Below are 22,337 nucleotides of genomic sequence, written 5' to 3'. Positions count from 1 at the left end.
TAAATAAAATAAAATTACAATCAATGATGCAAAGACAAAGGCAGCATCTCAATTAGCTTGTGAATCACTATATAGTGTACACTAGTAAGAACCCTAGCTCACATTGAGACACTGATGACGACATGACTACTGGTATTTACGAGCAACAGCAGAACTGATATTTTCATTACATTTTGTAATGCTATTTAAAGCACATTATGATAAATTCTTTGATTGTTACACATAATTTTCATGTGTAAATTAATTATAAATGTTAGCTAGATAATGTTCACTACCTGACGGTTTGTGTTTAAAAACATCTATCGCGTGTCATGATGTGTATCGCGTTGGTTCGTGTGATTTATGTTTCGTACTTCAGAACCTCCATAAGGGAACATAGTGAGCATCAACGCTCCCTGGTTTTCACAGTGCATTGTGGGAATGTTTCAGTGCACTGGAAGGATTTTGCAATTGAGACAGATGACTAAAGACCTGAGTATACTTTGGTTTTTTACGCGTACGCTAGTGTACACTCACAATCGAACGCACAGCCTTTGGAAAGTGTACTTCATGTGACTCGTACGCGTACACAGGTGTTTTGAGTTTTGATCAACCTCTCAGTTACAACCCATGTAAATATCTTTGTGTTCTTTCATGCTAAAGTTGATGAGGGTACTTTCTAACCTCTTCACACAATCTCTTGTCTATGTAGGCCTCCATTGTCGCAGTAGCTCGCATGTGTTCCTGTCTGTTCTGTTTATGCATTTTTTCTTTTACTATCTTGAGAATCGACGCCCCCAGGGCGCTGTTGTCACCTTGTGGAAAAAATAATTACTGCAAAAAAATTACTGCATACAGTGGTCCGTATACAGTATGCGCGTACTCTTCTGATGATGAAATTCACATCATGCACACTGTACGCTGACCCTCGCGTACGCGTAAAAGTGAACTATACTTTGGGCTTAAAATCAGCGCCCTGACTAGTGAACTAGGAAGCAGATTGAGGCACACCCACATTCAAACTCATTTATAAAGTGTTTGTACGCACAGATTTGATCTTAGAGTGTGTGTACGCTTAAATCCACGCTAACGCTTATATTTCTAAAAACGGTCTTTGACGTCAGGGTCCGAGCAGACGTAGGCACTTCTCCTTTTTTGGAAATCTAAGCTATTCTTGCCGTTCGCCATTCTAAATGAAGGATTTGGACGATGACTGGTGATGTTTTATCTGTAAATTATATAATTAGGTGTCGTTTACAACAGAACTGAAATCATTCAGCTGCGCTCAAGTTCAAGATAACTTGTGATTATAGATTTCACATCTGAAAGAGAGGCGTACACTCGTTTTCTGTGTACGTTCATTCTATGAATCACACGTACGCACATCTGAGAATGATTGGAAGATCAAATTTAGGACAGTTTCTGTGCAACATTTCATAAATGAGGCCCCAGTTCAATAACTGTGCACACACTTGCAGGTAAACATCATGTATTCAGTTGAAAACAGCAAAAATCATCACAAATGTACACTGTAAAAAATCAAAAGTTGAGAAAACTTAAAAGATTAAGGCAACAAACTTCAGCAGATTTTTGAGTTTTCTCAACTTGTTTTTGTTGGAGGTTTTGAGTTTTCTCAACTTTTTGTTGTATAAACTGAATACAACAAGTTGAGAAAAATCTGCTGAAGTTTGTTGACTTAAACTTTTAGGTTTTCTCAACTTTTGATTTTTTACAGTGTATCAGTCTTGGAGAAAAAAAGCAACGAGTGACTTCACCTGCAGCAGCTAAGGTGACCAGACATCCTGTTTTCCCCTGACAGTCCCGTATTTTAGCTCTATTTTTAGTGTCCCGACTTATTATTAAAAAATCATGTTTTGTCCCATATTTCTTCATTCCTAAATTGACTTTGCTAGGTAATCATAAAAACGAGTAAGGTGCGTCCGAAATCGTGTATTGTCTGAGTAGGTACTACATTTGAATTTGAACTTACTTCGCAATTATTAAAAAAAAGTATGTTCTATATAGTATGACAACACATGACGTTACATTCGGAGCTGTTCACGTCCTTGGACTGGGAATTATGTGTTTCCATGGCACCACTATCAACACCTATGAATCTACAGCGGTCAGGTGGTACAGCGGCCACATGGTACATCTGGGAGCTTTCAGAAAACTCCCAGCTTACAAGCTGTAATTACGAGCTCTACGAGGACGTGAACGCTTTTTACAAGCTAGAATCTCGTAATTACAGGAATTACGAGGCCGTGTGAACGCACCTATACTACTCTGTTGGCGTACTGTTTTTCCGCATACTATACACTGTAAAAAAAATACCAGTAAAATTTACGGTAAAAAACCGGCAGCTGTGGTTGCCAGAACTTTACCGTAAAAAATACAGTAGCAACGTAATGTATTTCATTAACTGATATAATGTTAATTTACCAACCTAATGAAGTACTAATATCTGTTTTGTACCTTTATAATACACTGACAGTCACCAAACACAGTGGTGATAAGAGTCACATGATGAATCAAAGTTCATCACAAGCAGGTTTTCCACAAGCTGAGAAGGACAACATTAACATATAGAAGGTGCACACAGTGTCATTCACACACACACTAAACACCATCATGGTAACATGCATGAAATTTAAAAATGCAATAAACATTAATTTAACAACATTAGATGTAACATAAAACCCTGATGTACATAACTGATTAGAAAAAAATGAGAAAAACTAAGAAGAAACAGAGTTATTTCAACGAAAATATATCAAATGTGAAGTGTCACGCAGGGAATTGTGGGAGTGTCAATTTATGGTTTTTCACTGTAAATTTTACAATGAATTGTTATTTTTCACTTCCAAAAACTGTGAATTTAACGGTATTTTACAAAAAAAAAAAAAAAACTTTAAATGTACGGTTAGATCTATTACAGTTATTCACCATATATAGTACGGAAACTTTCTGTAAACCAATTGACAGTTTTTCACCGCAGCATTTTTACAGTCTTTTATTGTTAAAATCACGTCCATTTTTTACAGTGTATAGGCTAGTAGGTAAGTATTTGAGTCTTCTCGTCAAAAGTATATTTTGGAGAATAAAATTAGATTTTAGAGACGTCAAATGTCAAAGAAGCGTGTGTGTACATTTAACAAGGATCTTCAAAAAGAGTTTATCAAGTTATTATGTGCAGTAAGTTGTGAAAAGATGAACGCAATGCAGTATCGGACACAAGCGCGCTCTCGACGACACGCGATCTAGAATTTAGTTCTCTTTTTTCTGAATGGTCAAATACGCAAATAACAGCTCATGATGAAATGATTTTAGATTCTGAGCACTTATAATCTCACACACATCAAAGTCACACACACACACACACACACACACACACACACACACACGGTTTGAAAAGCGCGGTGGTTTTGTGGTCATGCGTGATGCGTGAGGTTTGTGCAGATCTGAGCTCAGACGAGCAGCTCGTTAGAGGCCGTGATGGATGAGCTGCTGTCACTCATTAAATATCGCACACTTAATGCTCTTTGTGTGTTTATTATCATCCACACAATTAGCACACGCCGGTCAGAGCGCCGGAGTATTTTTAGACTGGGTTTGATTTCAACCAGAGATGACATGAAAAGAGACGTCCCACTAGATCTCGTCAACCGCTTCTCTTTACAGTCGGAAAAATAAATCGTGCATCCCTAAATTTAGATGTGCATCTCATTGTGTGGAAAAAGTCACTCCTAGCCTTTGAAAGATGAAATGCAGGAACTATTTGTGGCCGAACGACAGGATATTTTTACACGGGGTCTGTTTACGATCTCTCCGTTTAACTTCTATGAAGAATTAGCATCAAAAATCTACAGACAAGTAGAAAAAAAAGAGAAAAACCTCATCAAAATAACTGTGGTTCAGCTGCATTTATGTCTGTCTGTGTTTAATACTCTACACTGCGTTTATCAATCAAATTACTTATTTTAATTACATTCAATATTGAGTTCTGCTAATGAAATGTAAATGAAGTCCTATAAATGATCAAAATAAAGCAGATATATCTATTTAAGAGTGACAGAACAATTAGTTTTACAATTAGCTTCATATCTGGACATTGTCAACAGAAGTGCAGAAATTACAGCGGTTTAATACAAATTCAATTCAGATCACAATTAATGCAGTCTGTCAGAAATACATTATAAATACAGTACTATTCAAAAGTTATTTTTAAATTAATTAATACTTTTATTCATCAAGGATGCATTAAATTGATCAAAAGTGACTGTAAAGCCCGTAATATAAGATTCTATTTGAAATAAATGCTGTTCTTTTGAACTTTATATTCATCAGATAATCCTGATAAATCAAATGTATGACGGTTTCCACAACAATATGAACTGTATTAACAATCATAAATGTTTCTTGAGCATCAAATCATCATATCAGAATGATTTCTGAAGGATCATGTGACACTGAAGACTGGAGTAATGATGCTGAAAATTCAGCTTTGATCACAGGAATAAATATATATTCACATAGAAAACAGCTGTTTTAAAGTGTAATAATGTTTTTACAAATTTTTACTGTATTTTTGCTCAAGTAAATGCAGCGTTGGTGAGCAGAAAACATAAAAAAAAACTAATTATTACAAACTTCTGGATGGACATAAATCAGACATAAATAAACGCCACAGCCACAAATACACACACATACATTTATATAATTAATAAACATATTTACCCATGTAAATACAGACCAACAAACAGCTTCACATGGAATCAACATGAAATCAAAGCTGTTCATTTTCCTACTATTATCAACCACGATCATATTCGTTCATAAGCACCACACTACACTGTTTCGAACGCTGCTTCATGTGGACTTTACAGCCTGGATTCAGTGCAGTATTTGCCTGTAAATCATGTTATGATTCTGTGCAATTCTGCATCGCTTTGCCCACCGTCACAACTCTGCTCAGCGTTTCCTTCTTCCACCACACCAGAGACACCTTCATGTGAAGGACGGCACCGTTTCAGCAAGCCTGAGATATTTATAGTCTCTCAGAAACAAGCGAGACAGGAATATAAAAACATGTAAATAAAACTATATTCACCGACGGGCTGTCAGGCTGCTGAATGTTGATGTGGTTCACTGAACACAGAGGAAGACAACCCAAAGAGACGCGTGTTTCCAAAGTGTGTTTAGTGCATTTACACCCTCAATGAGTAAATGCTATTAGTGTCTTTAACCAGCAGGTGTGAGGTCAGAGGTCAAGCACTGATCTGATAATCTTCACACGTGTGATCAATGAAACTCGTGTGTCAAAGAGGGCATTACACCACAAACCACATGCACACATTATCATTCAAAGATCGAATAAAATGATTCATTTCAAAGGAAAATAATCTCTCTCACTGGGCAGAAATACTGTGCTGCTTCTCTCACAAATAAATAATGTTATTTCAGTATTATGAGATGCAGAAATTCATATTGTATACGTATATTCAGTAAAACACATTTTGGCTTGCTACACTTGAAAAATGCTGGTTTATGCACCGATATATCGCTGATACCGATTATTGGCTGATATATCGGTGCATCTCTATTTTTAACCCAACATTTTTCTAGCAAGCCAAAATGTATATATTATATATATATATATATATATATATATATATATATATATATATATATATATACACTATATGAAATTCTGCATCTCATAATACTGAAAAAACACACTATTGGCTAAAAACAGGTGATAGTCAGGGCCGATATATCCTGTTAATTAGAAGAGAGCTGGAAAATGCACTGAATTTCTGCTTTGTGTAAAGAAAATGCTAAGAAACCAGTTTGATGTTCAATATTAATAGTAATTATATGAATAAATAACATTCAGAAAGTTAAGAAATATTAATTTAATCTTCATAATTAATGTGTTAATATTAATTTTAGTAATGTTTTATAACTGATACCAGTTACTCTGAAACATGAAATGGAGAGAATAAAGTTTTTATTAGCATTTCTTTCAAAATATAATAATAAAAAATACAATGATTAATTATTAATTATAATGAAATTATCATTAATTTAAAAGAAGGTATAAAAGGCAGAACCTCCAAACTATCGGTATTGACAGATATCACTGAATAATCGGCTATCAGTATCGGTGCATCTTTAGTTAAAAACAACCCAAGTTGGGTTGAAAATGGACAAGTGATTGTGTTGTTTTAACCCAGCAGTTGGGTTAAATGTTTGCCCAACCTGCTGGTTAGTTTTATTTAACTCAACTTTTGTTTAAAAATTACTGTATTGCTTACTTAAAATGAACCCAAAGTATGTTGGAAATTAACATTTTATTAATAAGTGTAATGAATAATATTAAACAATAAACATTTATTCAATTGCTTATTAATAAATGTTCACCTTTTGATTGTTATTGTTGCCTCTAGTAATTATGTGTCTGATTTTTAATTTCCATCCTATTTTGGGTTAATTTTAAGCCAGACATATAGTCATTTTTAAACAATAGTTGGGTTTAATAAAACTACCCAGCACGTTGGTCAAACATTTAACCCAACCGCTGGGTTAAAACAACCCAATCACTGGGTTTGTCCATTTTCAACCCAAATTGGGTTGTTTTCAACCCAGCATTTTTAAAAGTGTAGTGTTCATTTAAAAAAGATAATTAAAAAGAGTTTTTATAAAACTCTAAACCTGCTAAAAATTCTAAACCTGCAATAAAAGTTTCCCCTCCATCTGTAAATACAGGTTCATCTAATCTCTATAAAGAAAATAAAAGCTTCTTTAGGTTTTTAAAATGTTCTTCACACTAAGAAAAACAATCACTGAAAGGTTCTTAAGCGAAACAAAAATGGTTCTTCGCTGTGAAAACCCCCTCTACAATATCATTTCAAAGAAAGTGAATTAATTCAGTGCATCTGCATCTGTTCCAGTGTAGAGGGAGTGTGTGTGTGTGTGTGTGTGTGTCGGTCCTCTCAGAGCGTGTGTGTAATGAATAATGATAGGGCTGGTAAATGGCTAATGAATGAATCCAGTTTACATTTGAGTGATAGAGCTCTGGTTTGATTGGTCTCCCATGAGGCCGCAGCACTAGAGAGCGACCTGCCATCCTCCATAGCCCCTTTAATTGGTCATTTGACATGAGTAACCTGACTGCACATCCGCCAACTGTCAGCCGAGGCGTTTAACCCCCGCAGAAAAACACAATGGGAAAAAAGACCCAAAAAAGTCCAGGATGCACATTAATGATCGATCAAAGATGGCATCGATGGATCAAACTCTCGAGCAGAGAATCAACACAGTCACAGAAGTGATTCTGCAGGGTTATGGAAACACTCCTGAAAATCAGCCATATTTACCCAGGATGAGCTCTTCCTCTCAGCGTTTGCTCGTCCAAATAACCGGAGCAGAAGTGCATGAACAGCTGAGTGTGTGTTACTCACAGCTCACCTGCACACACACACACACATTTGAGGAGAAGCACGACATTCTCACATAAATGTGCTCCAGATATGACTGTTTGATAAGCACACACACACACACACACACACACACACACACACACAGTGCTGCGGTCGGCCAGCAGGGGACAGTAGTAAGTTACGGACGGATGGAGGCGCCTGCAGGAAAACTGCAAACAAAAGACTTTCTTTGTTGCTCCAGATAATGAAAGAATGCCGGAACAGCTACTTCACAAAAGATCTGCACGACGCGCCGGCCAATAACACAGAAACAGCCCTGAATTCATAAGATCACACCGAATGGACGATATGAGCAGCAGAAACACAAAAACACTCATATTCCCAGAGGAACGAGTGAAAGCACATCTCACACTCACAGGAACATAAAGAAAACCAACATTTGCATCAGTTTTATTCGCCGGCAGCAGTTAAACGCACTTCACACAACTTCCCCTCAGTATGTGAAAATACTCACTACTGCATTGAGATCATCTGTCCTAAACCAACAAACACAAACATGCAGAAGCATCTATTTCCCACGGGATTAAACACAGAACAATATGAAATTGAAACTTGCACTACATACAGCAAACAACAACAACATATTAGACATGATGGAAATCTTACTCATATGATCACACACACGCACACACACTTTCTCTCTCACACACTCTCACCCCCCCCCCCCCCCCCCACACACACACACACACACACACGCACACTCTATCTCTCTTACACACACACACACACACACACACATTTGTTTTTGTGAATTGTGAGGACATTTTTCCATAGGCGTAATGGCTTTTATACTGTACAAACCGTATTTTCTATCGCCCTACCCCTAAACCTACCCATCACAGGAAACTGTGCACATTTTTACTTTCTCACAAAAACTCATTCTGTATGATTTATAAGCCTTTTGAAAAGTGGGGACATGGGGTAATACCTATGTCATTCTACAAATTTGTGTCCTGATATGTCACAAAAACACACACACTCACAATCTCACACACATTTTCACTTACATCACAAACAAAAGCATCCTCTCATACACACATCACACACACACACACACACACACACACACACACACACACACTCTCTCTCTCTCTCATACACACATCACACACACACACACACACACACACACACACACACACACACACACACACACACACACACACATATATTCACATATTCATACAGTACACTCTAAAAATGTATGGTTAAAAATAACCCAAGTTGGGTTGAAAATGGACAAACCCAGCAATTGGGTTGTTTTAACCCAGTGGTTGGGTTAAATGTTTGCCCAACCTGCTGGGTAGTTTTATTTAACCCAACTACTGATTAAAAATGACTATATGTCTGGCTTAAAATGAATCCAAAATAGGTGAGAAATTAAAAATCAGACAAATAATTACTAGAGGCAACAATAATAATCAAAAGGTGTACATTTATTAATAAGCAATTTAATAAATGTTTATTGTTTATTATTCATTATCTTATTAATAAATGCTCATTTATTAGACATATTAATAAATGTTAATTTCCAGCATATTTTGGGTTCATTTTAAGCAAGCAATACAGTAATTTTTATACAACAGTTGAGTTAAATAAAACTACCCAGCAGGTTAGGCAAACATTTAACCCAACCGCTGGGTTAAAACAACCCAATTGCTGGGTTTGTCCATTTTCAACCCAACTTGGGTTGTTTTTAACCCAGCATTTTTTAGATGTTTAGTTTCCATGTAGCTATAATCTTTCTGCTATACTATTTACATTTATTCATCTACAAAAAGGGGAAGAAATTGTAAAATTAGAAGATTTTTAAAAATAGAGATGTTATTTTGGATAATGTAAAAAATGGAAATATGCAATTTTTATTTCTACCTGATTTAACCCATAAAAATTAGTTTTGTTGGTAAAAATGAATGTATTTAGGTTGAAATAACATTTCTGACTTCAATAAAAACCAGTTAATTTAGACCATCTTTCCCAGTGCGTGCAAAAATACGCTGTAATATTTAAAATGTTTTGTATAATTAGTTTTTTTCAACTGCTTACACACAAAATCCTTACTTGTCACACAATTTCTGAAACCTGACACAAATACCAGAACCACACACCAAATCTGCAAAACCATTTGCTAATTCTTAGCCTTCGACTCGGTTTTCAATTTCATAAAACACACACAATTCTCTATGTAACACACAAAAATCTAACAGGAAGAATCTTGATCTTGAAACAACCATTGTTTTTGTACTGCACATGGTTGATGTATTTCTTTTCTTTTGTACTGTGCAATACTGTATTCACAACCACAAATGCTTAAAGTAAAAAAATAGTTTGGTTTCAATCTTGCTTTCGTGTTTACTGTGAATTTTTCAACATCTCTCTGCCAATTACTTTCAATCTTGTACAGAAATGTACACAGGAGCTCATGAAAGAAGAGCTTTTTTCTGTGTGCATATGATATATCCAAAAATAGAATATTATGGCAAAGGTGTTTGCAACATAAGACAAATGTTTGCTTTTGAGATGTGTTTGTGATATTTTGAATGCAGTGCTTCATTTTACAAGAGATGTGAGGCATTTTGTGTGTGCAATTCTTGGATTTGTGTGTAAAGTGTTGAAAAAAAGAGGCAAAGTTTTGAAAATGTGTGTAAGCATTTGAAAAAAACTGTAACATTACCATAAAACACTGAATGACTTTATTGTGAATCAGGTTATTTGTGACATTATTGTGAATTTTATTGTGAAATGAAGAGACGCTGAAGCCACAGCAATATGAATGTGCGTATGCCAGATGAGTTTATAGATCCGAGAGCATAAACAGAATAATGAAGGTGTAGATTAATATGCGACGCGTTTGATTTTCCCGCTCGTGTTTGTGTCTGTTAAAATAATGAGTGTGTTATTGGGTGTTTGTTTCGGTGTTGTGGCGTGTCGGCTGCTATCAGCGCCACTGTTCAAACACAAACACATTTGTCAGAGTTATTGACCTTTATCTCTGCACTTTCTTGACAGCCTTCTCCAGTTATTGACAATACAAACACAGGGCAAAGCATAACCTTTCATTTAGCCACCCGTCTGCCTCTCTCTGTCTGTCTCGCTCTCGAAATGTGTTTAAATAAGACGCCGCACAATGCCTCTGCTCGTATCTGCCATTTTTCTCTCCTTTAGATTTGACTGGATAATGTCATTAGAAAGATACAATGCCCCAAATCTTCAATCACGCTGTGACACGGCGAGGGCTGACGTTCGGCTGTTTGTTTGCTCGCCGTGTCACCAATATCATGGGTTTTCAATGGCTTCTGAGTATGCAAACACTTCAAGCACCAAAACCTTTAAGCGGGCAAAACCACAATTACACGAGAGGATGCAAAAGAACATACAAGAATAGTCATGCTTCCACCCCGAGTGTCCAAGCTCAGGTTCATTTACTGTATAAATGAGAGTGAAAACAGTCCTGAGAAATGACCAGCACATCCCAAAACATGTGCATCGCCGTCAGAGACACTGTGTTTGCAACAATACAGCAGCGCTGGCCGTTAATCATCATGAAACAAAGACATCAAACAATATTTGATAATGAGAAAAATGCCTCCAGGATATAAGCAATGATGGTGAAACACACACACACACACACACACACACACACACACACACTGTGATCACTCACTTACTAATGATTAATGGATAGAAATGTGATTTTTTTAATTCCTCATTTTGATAATTATAAATCAGAATTGGGCGCTCTCAGGAGTAGGGATGCACCAATATGAACAATTTGGCCGATACCGATAACCGATAATTCTTTATATTTGAAAACCGATAACCGATATATTGGTAGATAAATCTAAATCCAAATTTTGATATACTTTTGAGAGCCTAATTACAAAAACAAAAGTCTCACCATTAAAGGCCATGTCCCAAACACTTCAACATAAATCAAGCATATACAGTAGCATAGTATGAATAGTTTTGAAAAATTTATTTTACAGTCCTATGGCCAAAAAACTTTAACAGTTTTTTGTTAGCTTTAGTTAACCTGAACTAACAATAAATGAACAATACTTCTACAGGATTTATTAATCTTAGATAATGTTAATCTCAACATTTTCTAAGACATCTTTAAGATTCAGAGTTGTCTCTGTTAACATTAGTTAATGCACTGTGAACTAACATGAACACAAATATTTTATTAAATAACATTCACAAAGGTTATTGCTCTCTGTTAGTTCATGTTAGTTAATGCATTAACAAATGAGGCCTTAGAGTAAAAAAATCTATTGCCTAACAAAAAAATAAAAATACCTAAATAATGCAAACAAGTAATTGGACAACATTACTTGGGCTATAAAGAAACAAAATGCATGTGCCATGGATAAATAAAATGAAATAGCCTCCGTGCAGACAATAAGGAATTGATTTTAATCAAAATAATATGAGAATAAAAGTGCTAGTTATTAATAATATCGCAACAATGTTTTTGAAAAATTTTTAAACATTTTTAATATTACAGTAATAGTACACGTCTTTGTTTCAAATAACATCATTTCTGTTTGAGCTGCGCACGCTGAAGCTAAAGATGATCAGGGGTACAATGAAGCACTTTACTGCATCGTTAATTAGGCTAACTCAACCAAACGCATCCTATATGAGATTAATCATATATAATAAACATAATAATACAACTTACAATGGCACAAAAGACTGCGAATGCACACGCGAACTTGACTTTGTTAGTCATGGTGTAAAAACTAATGCAGAGTTGCCAATTGCTTTCAGCTGAAAGTAGCTAAAACTGGTCGCTAGATGACGTCATACCGGCGAGTCCACTGATCTACATTAATATAAATATAGATCAGAGGGCGAGTCACGGAAACTAGATAAGGTTTGTCCAAGAAGTTGCTAGATTTGTCACTAGGCTTTTGATAAAAGTGTCAAAAGGGGCAGGGAAGTCGATAAATTTAGCGACAAAATCAGTAAATTGGCAGCACTGACTCCACGGATGCGCTCTTTCCGCAACAATGCGGCGCACAAAGAATTCACAACATTCTTTTACAGTCGTGTTCTCATTATAATTTTATGTAGATTATATGACAGATTTGTGCTGCACATGTTGCACTTAATTTCCTTTTCAAAGTGATTCCAGACATATTAAAGCTGCAGTCCGTAACTTGGTTAAAATGATCGAAAATCTATTTTTGAGCAAGTACATAACCAGCCAGTGTTCAAAACTATCTCTTTATTTTAGCTCGATTCACAACGGTAAGCTTGTAATAATGTTTTATAATAAAAGCGACATGGTGGCAATATTTTTTATTTTGGGGGTGTGTTATTGGGTATTTTTTTTATTAAACGGAATTAAATAATTAAAAGATTTAAGGGAATAAATAAAAAGAAATAAGAACGGTAAACGTTCCAGGTCTATTGTATTTATTAAATAGTTGTAGTTCTCAAATAGTTGTAATTTTTACTCTTATTTGTATGTCTAATAGGTCAGAAACGCAAAACGTTTCTTGTCTCGTCCATTCTGTTATGAATTACAATAATTATATCATATTATTAATCAAATAATAGCAGTTTTGAAATCAAAACGTCAAAATTTCATAAATATGTTGAGTAGTAACATCACTGGATATAACTGTCGGTCTCTGAATATTTCAATCATAAAACAGTCATGACATATTAAAGGTTTAGCTACTTACTCGCCATGTAGCTACTCTTTCACTGCTAAAACGAATGTGCCATATCGGAATTCGCACACATTCGAACAGTAAGCCCCGCCTTCTTTGATTTGATTGGCTAGCTCACTCATTCTGACAGTGATGAGTGCATTAGACCAGCCAACTTTTAAAAGAGTGGTGCATAATGGAGTACAGCAGAACAGCATTAATGATACCAAATATTGAGGGGGACAATTTGGCCAATTCTAATTTTTGTGGTGGACGTGTCCCTATCGGCCTAATTTGGAATCAATAAAGTTTTATCACATTTATCACGATACGATATCCTAACTAGGTGATGGACCTTTTTCTGAATCAAATGCACAGTTTAAACATCTAAATTCAGTGTTTAGTTTGTGCTCTTTATACAGCAGCGAGACACTCCTTATAAGCATTTCAGTTTTGCGCATTCTGCCCTAACAGGGCCACATTGTGGAGGTTTTTATGTTTGCTCTCGAATGGTGTCAGAGTAATTAGCAGAAGCGGGCGGCGCTTTCCTGCGGTCCGTCAGGCCGTCGGGAGCTCTGGCCCTGATTGACGCAGGAATCAAAGGCGGCTCAGGCAGCCCGGGCCGCTCGACAGCATGCGCAGTTACTTCAGTCATGCAAATTGCACCCGAGCTTCCCCTTGACAGAGATTAATGAGCTTGAGCCGCGCTCTTTGTTTCGGCGCGCGGCCATTTAGTGTGAAATACAATCCAAAAATATTATCTATCCCCAATTAATCCAGCAAATTTGCTCATACCACACATGTTGTTTGGGCCAATTTGCAGCGATGGGGGAGGATGTCGCGAGCACAATTACATTTAATTACTTGCCATCTAATTATGTTCATTAAAAGCTAATAAAATAAATGAGTGAAGCAGCTTTAAAATCTCAGAGTCTTGTACTCTTTCATGTGAAATATAGCTGTGGGATTTCAGTGATGTGACTGATCGAATTCCCTAGCAAAGCAGACATTTCTTCATTTGTGCCTAAATCCATGCAGTTCAGCAGATGACAGTTAAAAAGAGCTCAGCGTCATCACGGATGGTTTTTCTGTTTCACTGGGCCGACCACGCAATAATTACAGGCTTGTATGGGGGTAAAAAAAACAACAGCCTTGAATCTTGAATGCTGGTCTATGGGAAATAGATTCAATTTTGCATGAAAGGAAGTTGTGCTAGTCTTTTCTTCCCTATGGTGACGTAGTGAAATGCTTCTGGAACAAGAACAAATGCAGGGCGGGGCTTGATTTTGTCCGTAAGGGAATTGATTGGATGGTTGTGGTTTGCTATTGGTGGATCTCATGTGAGTGACAGGTTGCTCCGCCCTCGTCATCAGAGAAGAGAAGAGATGCTGCAAGAGGGAGGAGAAGATATTCTGATTCAAGATTACAAGGAACATGAATTTAAAACAATAACACTCTAAAAATTGCTGGGTTAAAAACAACCCAAGACATGACAGGAGCAGAAACAGCAGCCAATGGGAATCTGTGGAAAGAAAACTGGTATCAGTAGGCTGTTCCAGTTCATTAAAAGGCAATCTTATATATTCATATAAATTATATATTATATTTTACCTTGTGCCATCTCATCTTTCAGGCATTTAAGTTTCAAACGTCAAACGCATAGTGCGACCACAGCGCTAGCACACTAGATCAACAGTGTTATAGTCAGTGGAGCAACTTTGTTACATATGACAGCGATGTCGCGTCGTGTTTCAGCCCAGGCCGCGCATTCGTTTGACGGCCGTGAAACTGTCATGGTGGCGCCGGTGCGTCATTCGCTTCGAGTGGCGATCCGGTGTGTGTTGTGTTTGTAGAAGGCTAGTACTGTAAACAAAGAAGGTAAAATATGAAACTACAGATGTTTTCCTCTTTGTACAGTAATAATTTTATAGAAATACAATGTAATACAAACCTTAATTTCATTCAGGAATATATCCTCAGGAAGTTTTCTCTCAAAACAGAAAACAAAACGACCGTTAAGTTCCAGTTTTAACCGGTTTGGTACAGACTACCCAACATTGGGTTAGATTTACCCAGCGCTGGGTAGGTATGTGAGGGGGTTCATAGACATTAAAATGACCCAGCAGCTGAGATACAGAAAAACTACCAAGCACTTGGGTAAAAATATTAAAAACAACCCAATAAAATTACCCAGCATGCTAAACCCAGCTTTTGGGTAAAAAAAAAAAAAAAAAAATAACCCAGCAATTTCAGAGTGACCCAGCGCATAGGTAAAAATAACCCAATAAAATTACCCAGCAGGCTAAACCCAGCTTTTGGTTAAAAAAAAATAAAAAAAAATAACCCAGCATATTCAGAGTGACCCAGCGCATGGGAAAAATAACTCAATAAAATTACCCAGCATACTAAACCCAGCTTTTGGGTAAAAAAAAAAATAACCCAGCATATTAAGAGTGACCCAGCGCATAGGTAAAAATAACCCAATAAAATTACCCAGCAGGCTAAACCCAGCTTTTGGTTAAAAAAAATAAATAAAAATAACCCAGCATATTCAGAGTGACCCAGCGCATGGGTAAAAATAACCCAATAAAATTACCCAGCAAGCTGAACCTAGCATTTGGGTAAAAAAAAAAATTAAAATAAATGAAAATAACCCCGCATTTTTAGAGTGACCCAGCACTTGGGTAAAAATAATAAAAATAACCTAATAAAATTATCCAACATTTGGGTTAAAAAATAAAAAAATAAAAATAAGTGAACAAAAAACGATAAGAAAACAGGTAAATAAGCACGTTTTAAAGTGTGTTGTGTTCTGCCGGCGGGAGGCTGATGTGAGTGTCCGGTGTGTGTCGAGGTAAAACGCTGCCATTAGAATCGGCGTGTGCGACTGCAGCGATGCACAGATCAGTGCTGCGTCTCCTGCATATCAAAGCCAAACATCCTCTGCAAATTCATCTCCTACTGCGAGCGGCTGCACAGCTGGTTAACGCCGCTGCATGAGCCACTAGCCTGTTTACATGTGGCCTCCACACACACACACAAACACACACTCCCCTCTGATCCACTTCTCACAGCCATTACATCCTCTGATATTATCGTGTCCGTACACTGATCCTTTGATTTCGGTGCACGCGCTGCTTCCTCTATCCCTGATCCTCAGATGCTCTACCTGTGAGGCTAAACCCATTCCACGCAGCCTGACCTCCGCTTTCACAGCAATCAGCCTCACGCCGCCTCGGGACCCCAGATGTCTATCTGCTTTTGTCCTGGACCCAAAGGAAACGCCGGCTTTCTCCAAGCGCCACTGAGGATCACTCCCTGATTCAGGAGTCAAAGGTCCCGCACTCGTATCACACATGCAGTGCCTTCTTACACTGGATTACTCCTCCATGTGGTTATCAGAACTGGCAAAATACACTTTACCAGTCTGAGGTGAAGCTCAGGTGATATTTGAACATGCTTTATGTGAAGAGAATTATAACTTATTTTGGAGAATGATAAATGTAACAGTGAATCAGCATGTAGTCAGAGTTCAGAGTCACATAAAAAGAGCCCATGTCGACTCATGCGTGCTCGTGTCTCCAGACAAGAGTAAAAGACTGATGTATTAACACAGTAAGAGGTTTAACAGTGGTCAGAAACATTGAATGAAATGTACTGACCATTGGAGCAATTTATGATGAAGTAGCCTTAAAATAAAGACAAGAACAACACTTAGTTAGTTAGGGTTAGTTCACCCAAAAATGAAAATTCTGTCATTTATTACTCACCCTCATGCCGTTCCACACCCGTAAGACCTTCATTCATCTTCAGAACACAAATTAAGATATTTTGATTAAATCCGATGACTCAATGAGGCCTCTTCCTCTCTCAAGATCCATAAAGGCACTAAAAACATATTTAAATCAGTTCATGTGAGTACATTGGTTGTACCTTAATATTATAAAGCGACAAGAATATTTTTGTGCGCCAAAAAAACCCAAAATCAAAATAATGTCATTAATTACTCACCCTCATGCCGTTTCACACCCGTAAGACCTTCGTTCATCTTCAGAACACAAATTAAGATATTTTTGATGAAATCCGATTGCTCCGTGAGGCCTCTATAGACAGCAATGACATTTCCTCTCTCAAGATCCATTAATGTACTAAAAACATATTTAAAGTCCCTGTAAAGTCAATTCTGAGAATTCTTTCTAAACACTTTATAAATGTTACAAATGTATTGCTGAAACACATTACAAAGTCTGTGAATTGAGTAATGCTTAATTGTGAAGTTAGAGCGTTAAACAGTTTTTCACCAAGTCTCTGCTCAGGATTTTTTGGGCGGAGCTAAAACGGGGGTCTAATGACGCACATCGTCCCCCGAGCATAGCCCCTCCCCTAACACTATATAACTGTCGATGACGCATCGAGTGTGGCGCCGCCTCTAACTCTACAGCGGTTCACTCGCTCAATCTCGAGTGTCATTACAGTTATACAGCCCTTTGTACATTTAGCTAGTAATGCCTTCGTCACGCAAATGCATATTACATGGTTGTTAAAATATACAATATGCTCCGTCTCCTTATTTAAATTTCCTAAAACGAAGATATGAAGGATTCTAAAGTGATCGTTCTACACCGGACAATTTTACAAACTTTCATCAGACAGCTGGGATTCACAGATAATCCGCTGTTTTTGGTGAATGTGACTGAACAGACCTCGTCTCCCCCTCCCGCCTCGGCCGTCTTACCGTCCCGACCATAACCGATGATATATGGGGCCGGACAGAGTCTCTCACGTCCCGGCCTTCATCCTCCCGTCTCGCGGCACCGTCATTTGTCGACTCGACAACAGTCGGCAGTACGTGCCCAATGAGTGTAAGTTGTCGTGTGTGCTTATATTATAATTAGTAGGTAGTCCACAGTAACTCTACTAAAATGTGCAACCCTCTAACGTGATTCTTTTGTTTATATGCATCAGTATGTTTGACTCATTAGACAAGTAAGTTGAGACTGCAGCTCTCGCGAGTGGGTGTGGTTTCAGCGCCGACAGCGGACACGCCCCCAGCGTTTGAGAGCAGAGAGCGCTGCCTATTTTTTCGAGATTTGATAACTTATTTCATTTACTTGCAGATTTTTTTAATGATTCAGATTTGGCTGGGTGGTTAATAACACATTTTTCTGTGGTGTGCAAAGCTCAAAACACATACTTTAAAATGACTTTACAGGGACTTTAAATCAGTTCATGTGAGTACAGTGGTTCAATATTAATATTATAAAGCCACGAGAATATTTTTGGAGCGCCAAAAAAACAAAATAACGACTTATTTAGTGATGGCCGATTTCAAAACACTGCTTCAGGAAGCTTCGGATCATAAATGAATCAGTGTGTCGAATCATGATTCAGATCGCGCGTCAAACTGCCAAACGGCTGAAATCACGTGACTTTGGCGCTCCGAACAGCAGATTCAACACAAAAGATTCATTATGCTCTGAAGCTTCCTGAAGCAGTGTTTTGAAATCGGCCATCACTAAATAAGTCGTTATTTTTTATTTTTTTTTTGTGCACCAAAAATATTCTCGTCACTTTATAATATTAATATTGAACCACTGTACTCACATGAACTGATTTAAATATGTTTTTAGTACATTAATGGATCTTGAGAGAGGAAATGTCATTGCTGTCTATAGAGGCCTCACGGAGCAATCGGATTTCATCAAAAATATCTTAATTTGTGTTCTGAAGATGAACGAAGGTCTTACGGGTGTAAAATGGCATGAGGGTGAGTAATAAATTGCATTATTTTCATTTTTTGGGTGAACTAACCCTTTAAGGTTGAACCACTGTACTCACATGAACTGATTTAAATATGTTTTTCGTAGATTAATGGATCTTGAGAGAGGAAAGAAACATTGAATGAAATGTACTGACCATTGGAGCAATTTATGATGAAGTAGCCTTAAAATAAAGACAAAAACAACACTTACCGATTCTTAACTTTGTCAGAAAATGTCAATATTTTGCGTTATGCGTTTAAAATGACATTTTAAAGGTCTATTTCCTCATCAGACTGTATGGTATTAAACGTTGAACATGTCGGTTTGTAGGGTCTTTTTTTACAGTCTATGGTTTGTAGTTTATAATATTAAATGTTTTCCTCCCTAAAGCAATATTAGTGTGGCATTATTAAAGTTTATGTTATGTAGCGCTTATATGTTTAAAATATAACAAGCAATGAAACAAAATCCTAGTCTGAAATCGATAATTGTCAAGTTAATTACCGTTACGATTGACTTCTTCATGTCATGTTCATTTCGCCTCACGTTACAATCCTCCAATCAGCTTCCGCTATGCTCAACGACAATAGTCATCACGGCCAATCAGGAGCGCGTTTCCTGTTATGTCACGTTTGAACCCGTTCGCGGGAGTTGATGAGGAAGTGACGCCGTGAGCCTCAGAGTCTGGAGTGTTTACAGTGCTATTCGTGTTGTTTATACCGTGAAAGTGTTTTTATTTGTCTTCTCGGGTGAAACATGGACTGTGTGTCGGGCAGCAGCGCGGCTGTCGCAGGTAACGTTACAGTACCGCTGAAGCGAGCGCGCGACATGACAACATGTTTCAATGTGTAGATTTAATATCTATCTGTGTACTAGTGTTTAGATAGAAAACACATACATTCAATGCTTTATCTTGCCTTTACATGATGAAACTAACGTGTATGTCTTTCACTTTCTCTAAAACAATTACAAAATCACCATGACTACAGTAAAATCGTGTATTATACGTCACTGTCATTAAATAACATCGTGCAGCTGCTTATTTTAAGGAGATATCAGTGTCAAACTGTGGTTTTTACCATGCTAAATACTGTAAGTGTGGGTTAGTCTTCTCTCTCTCTCTCTCTCTCTCTCTCTCTCTCTCTCTCACACACACTCACACACACACACACACACACACACACACACACACACACACACACACACACACACACACACACACGAGTCTGAAGCTGATATCAGTAAATAAATAAATCAGTCTGTCATTAATGCATGTTTTGTGTCTGTCTCTCTTCCAGATAAGCCAGTGAATAGGATGAAGATGTGCAGAGCAGAATACAGAAGTATCAGCAGGTTCATAGAGCCGCTGCGTCCCTCACGCCAGTGCATGGAGACGCTGAAGACACAGTTTCCACAGTAAGAGCAGTGCATCACACTCATGCCTCATCACTCGCTGCACACCGGCTTTCTTCAGAGGCTCGCTTTACTCTCGCAGTCAGATGCTGATCACTCCGGTCCTCTTTTTGCTCCTTCGCAGTCAAAAGTGACCAAAGCCTTGAAATGTAACAGGAAAACCAATGTAATGTTTGAAGAGTTTGGTTCCAAAACGCTTTAACTCCATTTTGATTAATTTGAGTAAAAATGTGTTTTCTTTACCAAGAAAGTGGCAAGATGAAAACCACTATTTTCTGTTTCAAACTTTCACACAGCATCTTTTGGTTATAAAAACATTAAACATTCAAATCTAGATTTTGATTTTCAAAGGTTTATTATAAAAACTGATTATTTTTTCCCCCAAAATGCAATAAATCCATGACATGTTTGTTTTTCAAAATGCAATTAATGCATCAATATAAAAGTTATTTTTCATATTGAAAATACACAACAAAGTAAGTTGATTCACATATATGACAGCCTCTAAACTTTGTCAATCTTATATTACAGGCATTTTACTAAAAATACGTTCAGTCGTCGCTCCTAAAATGAATTCAACGAGTCATCTTGTTAATGTTATAAATTAATTAATGTCTCTGTTTGTCATTACCGATTAAAGAGTATCTGGCGCCTACCGCACAGTTAAAATAAACACATTTCGCTGAGTACATTGGTATTAAAAACGGCTTTTAAAAACTGTCCATGATTCAGTTTTGGGGAGCGTGACAGAAGTTTGATGCTGTCGTTGAACTCGAGTGCCTCATCTTCTGAATCTCCTCACGTAAATGATTACATTTCGATGACTTGCGTTTCTTCCCCACCGCAGAAACCACCACAGGTTCATCAATGCTGTCAAAATTACAAATTTTTCTGTTTTTGTTGATCACAAAGAACAAAGTAGATAAGGAAAACTAGGCTGCCGGGTGTATTCAGAGCGCCGCCATTACCGTTTACAGTGCATGGAATGGTGCGCTGTGATTGGTTGAGCAGATATATTGCATTCTGCAGAGAGGAGAGACTGGCATTTGTTGCGTTTTGGAAAGAAAGGGAGGAAACATGACGGAATAACACGACGGATATCGCATTTTGTGCAAAATTAATAAATGATTTTTCAATACCGACCAGATACAATACTGATTTTGGCGGAAACTCTTCATATTTTATTGTTCAATAATATTTTTTTGATTATTATTTAAAATTTTGAGGGTGTTTTATGATACTATGCAATATTTACACAACATTTTTTAGCTTTTTTTATTATTATTTTTCAATTTAAAGTGAACCCCTGGTGTTAAGGGAACACTCCACTTTTTTTGGAAATAGCAATGATATTACACAGCGTCTCCCACAAATGTCTCCATGGTTGCAAGGCACGCTCCCTGTGCAAGCAGGGGGTCACAGGCGCTGCGTAATATCATTGCACCTGCTGCACTGATGGTACGGCAGCAAAGTTCCTTGATTATTACGCCGGAATGAGAATATAGTTCCTAGCCATATCGGCCTAGAAAATCACAACTTTTCATTTTCCGTCGGTCTTAGTACATGATGTAACTACAGAAGAGTCAAGGATTAAATAGGAAAAAATATTGAAACTCTTTGGTCATTTTTGAGCGAGATGCTAACGGTCTAATCAGATTCAATTAACTATGCTAAGCTATGCTAAAAGTGGTACCGCCGGACCCGGAAATCGGCTTAAGACTTGTATGGCTTAATATAACATAAATGATGTCTCTTACTGAAATATGTAGTAGAAAACCCATGAACAATTTACGTTATTTAAAAAATCCATGACATATATTTGGACAAATGGGCGGTGCCATTTTGTTTGCATTCTATGTCGACGACGTCAAATGGTTGCACTCACTGCTCTACTGACACTGTCCTATTGCTATTTTTACCGCAACACAACTCAGAATAGAATATATGATGCCACATTGTGCACCTTTTGGTTGTAATTTTCAGTCGATGAGCCACAAGAGAAGCGATCTAAGTCTTTA

General features: G+C 37.3%; 1 protein-coding gene and 1 long non-coding RNA gene across 3 annotated transcripts in view; one reads left to right on the top strand and one right to left on the bottom strand.

Moving 5' to 3' along the window:
* Positions 1-14,544: 14,544 nt before the first annotated feature.
* On the bottom strand, positions 14,545-19,400 carry LOC125268142. Its single transcript, XR_007184816.1, has 5 exons — positions 19,117-19,400; positions 16,915-16,951; positions 15,096-16,833; positions 14,756-15,007; positions 14,545-14,666 (listed from the first exon to the last, which is right to left on the bottom strand). It is a non-coding gene; the product is annotated as an uncharacterized LOC125268142 (long non-coding RNA).
* Positions 19,401-19,517: 117 nt separating this feature from the next.
* Positions 19,518-22,337, top strand: part of cdin1 (CDAN1 interacting nuclease 1) — a 101,836-nt gene continuing 99,016 nt past the window's right edge. For both annotated transcript variants that reach the window (XM_048190232.1, XM_048190231.1), the window contains exons 1-2: positions 19,518-19,699; positions 20,205-20,322. In XM_048190232.1, coding sequence (XP_048046189.1) covers positions 19,663-19,699; positions 20,205-20,322 — 155 coding nt within the window. In that variant the 5' untranslated portion in view covers positions 19,518-19,662. The remainder of the gene's footprint in view (positions 19,700-20,204; positions 20,323-22,337) is intronic.

Source organism: Megalobrama amblycephala, linkage group LG5 (assembly GCF_018812025.1).
Source record: "Megalobrama amblycephala isolate DHTTF-2021 linkage group LG5, ASM1881202v1, whole genome shotgun sequence".
NCBI classification, from domain to species: Eukaryota; Metazoa; Chordata; class Actinopteri; order Cypriniformes; family Xenocyprididae; genus Megalobrama; species Megalobrama amblycephala.
Note: the sequence above shows the minus strand (reverse complement) of the source record. Positions and strands in the feature narration are given on the sequence as shown.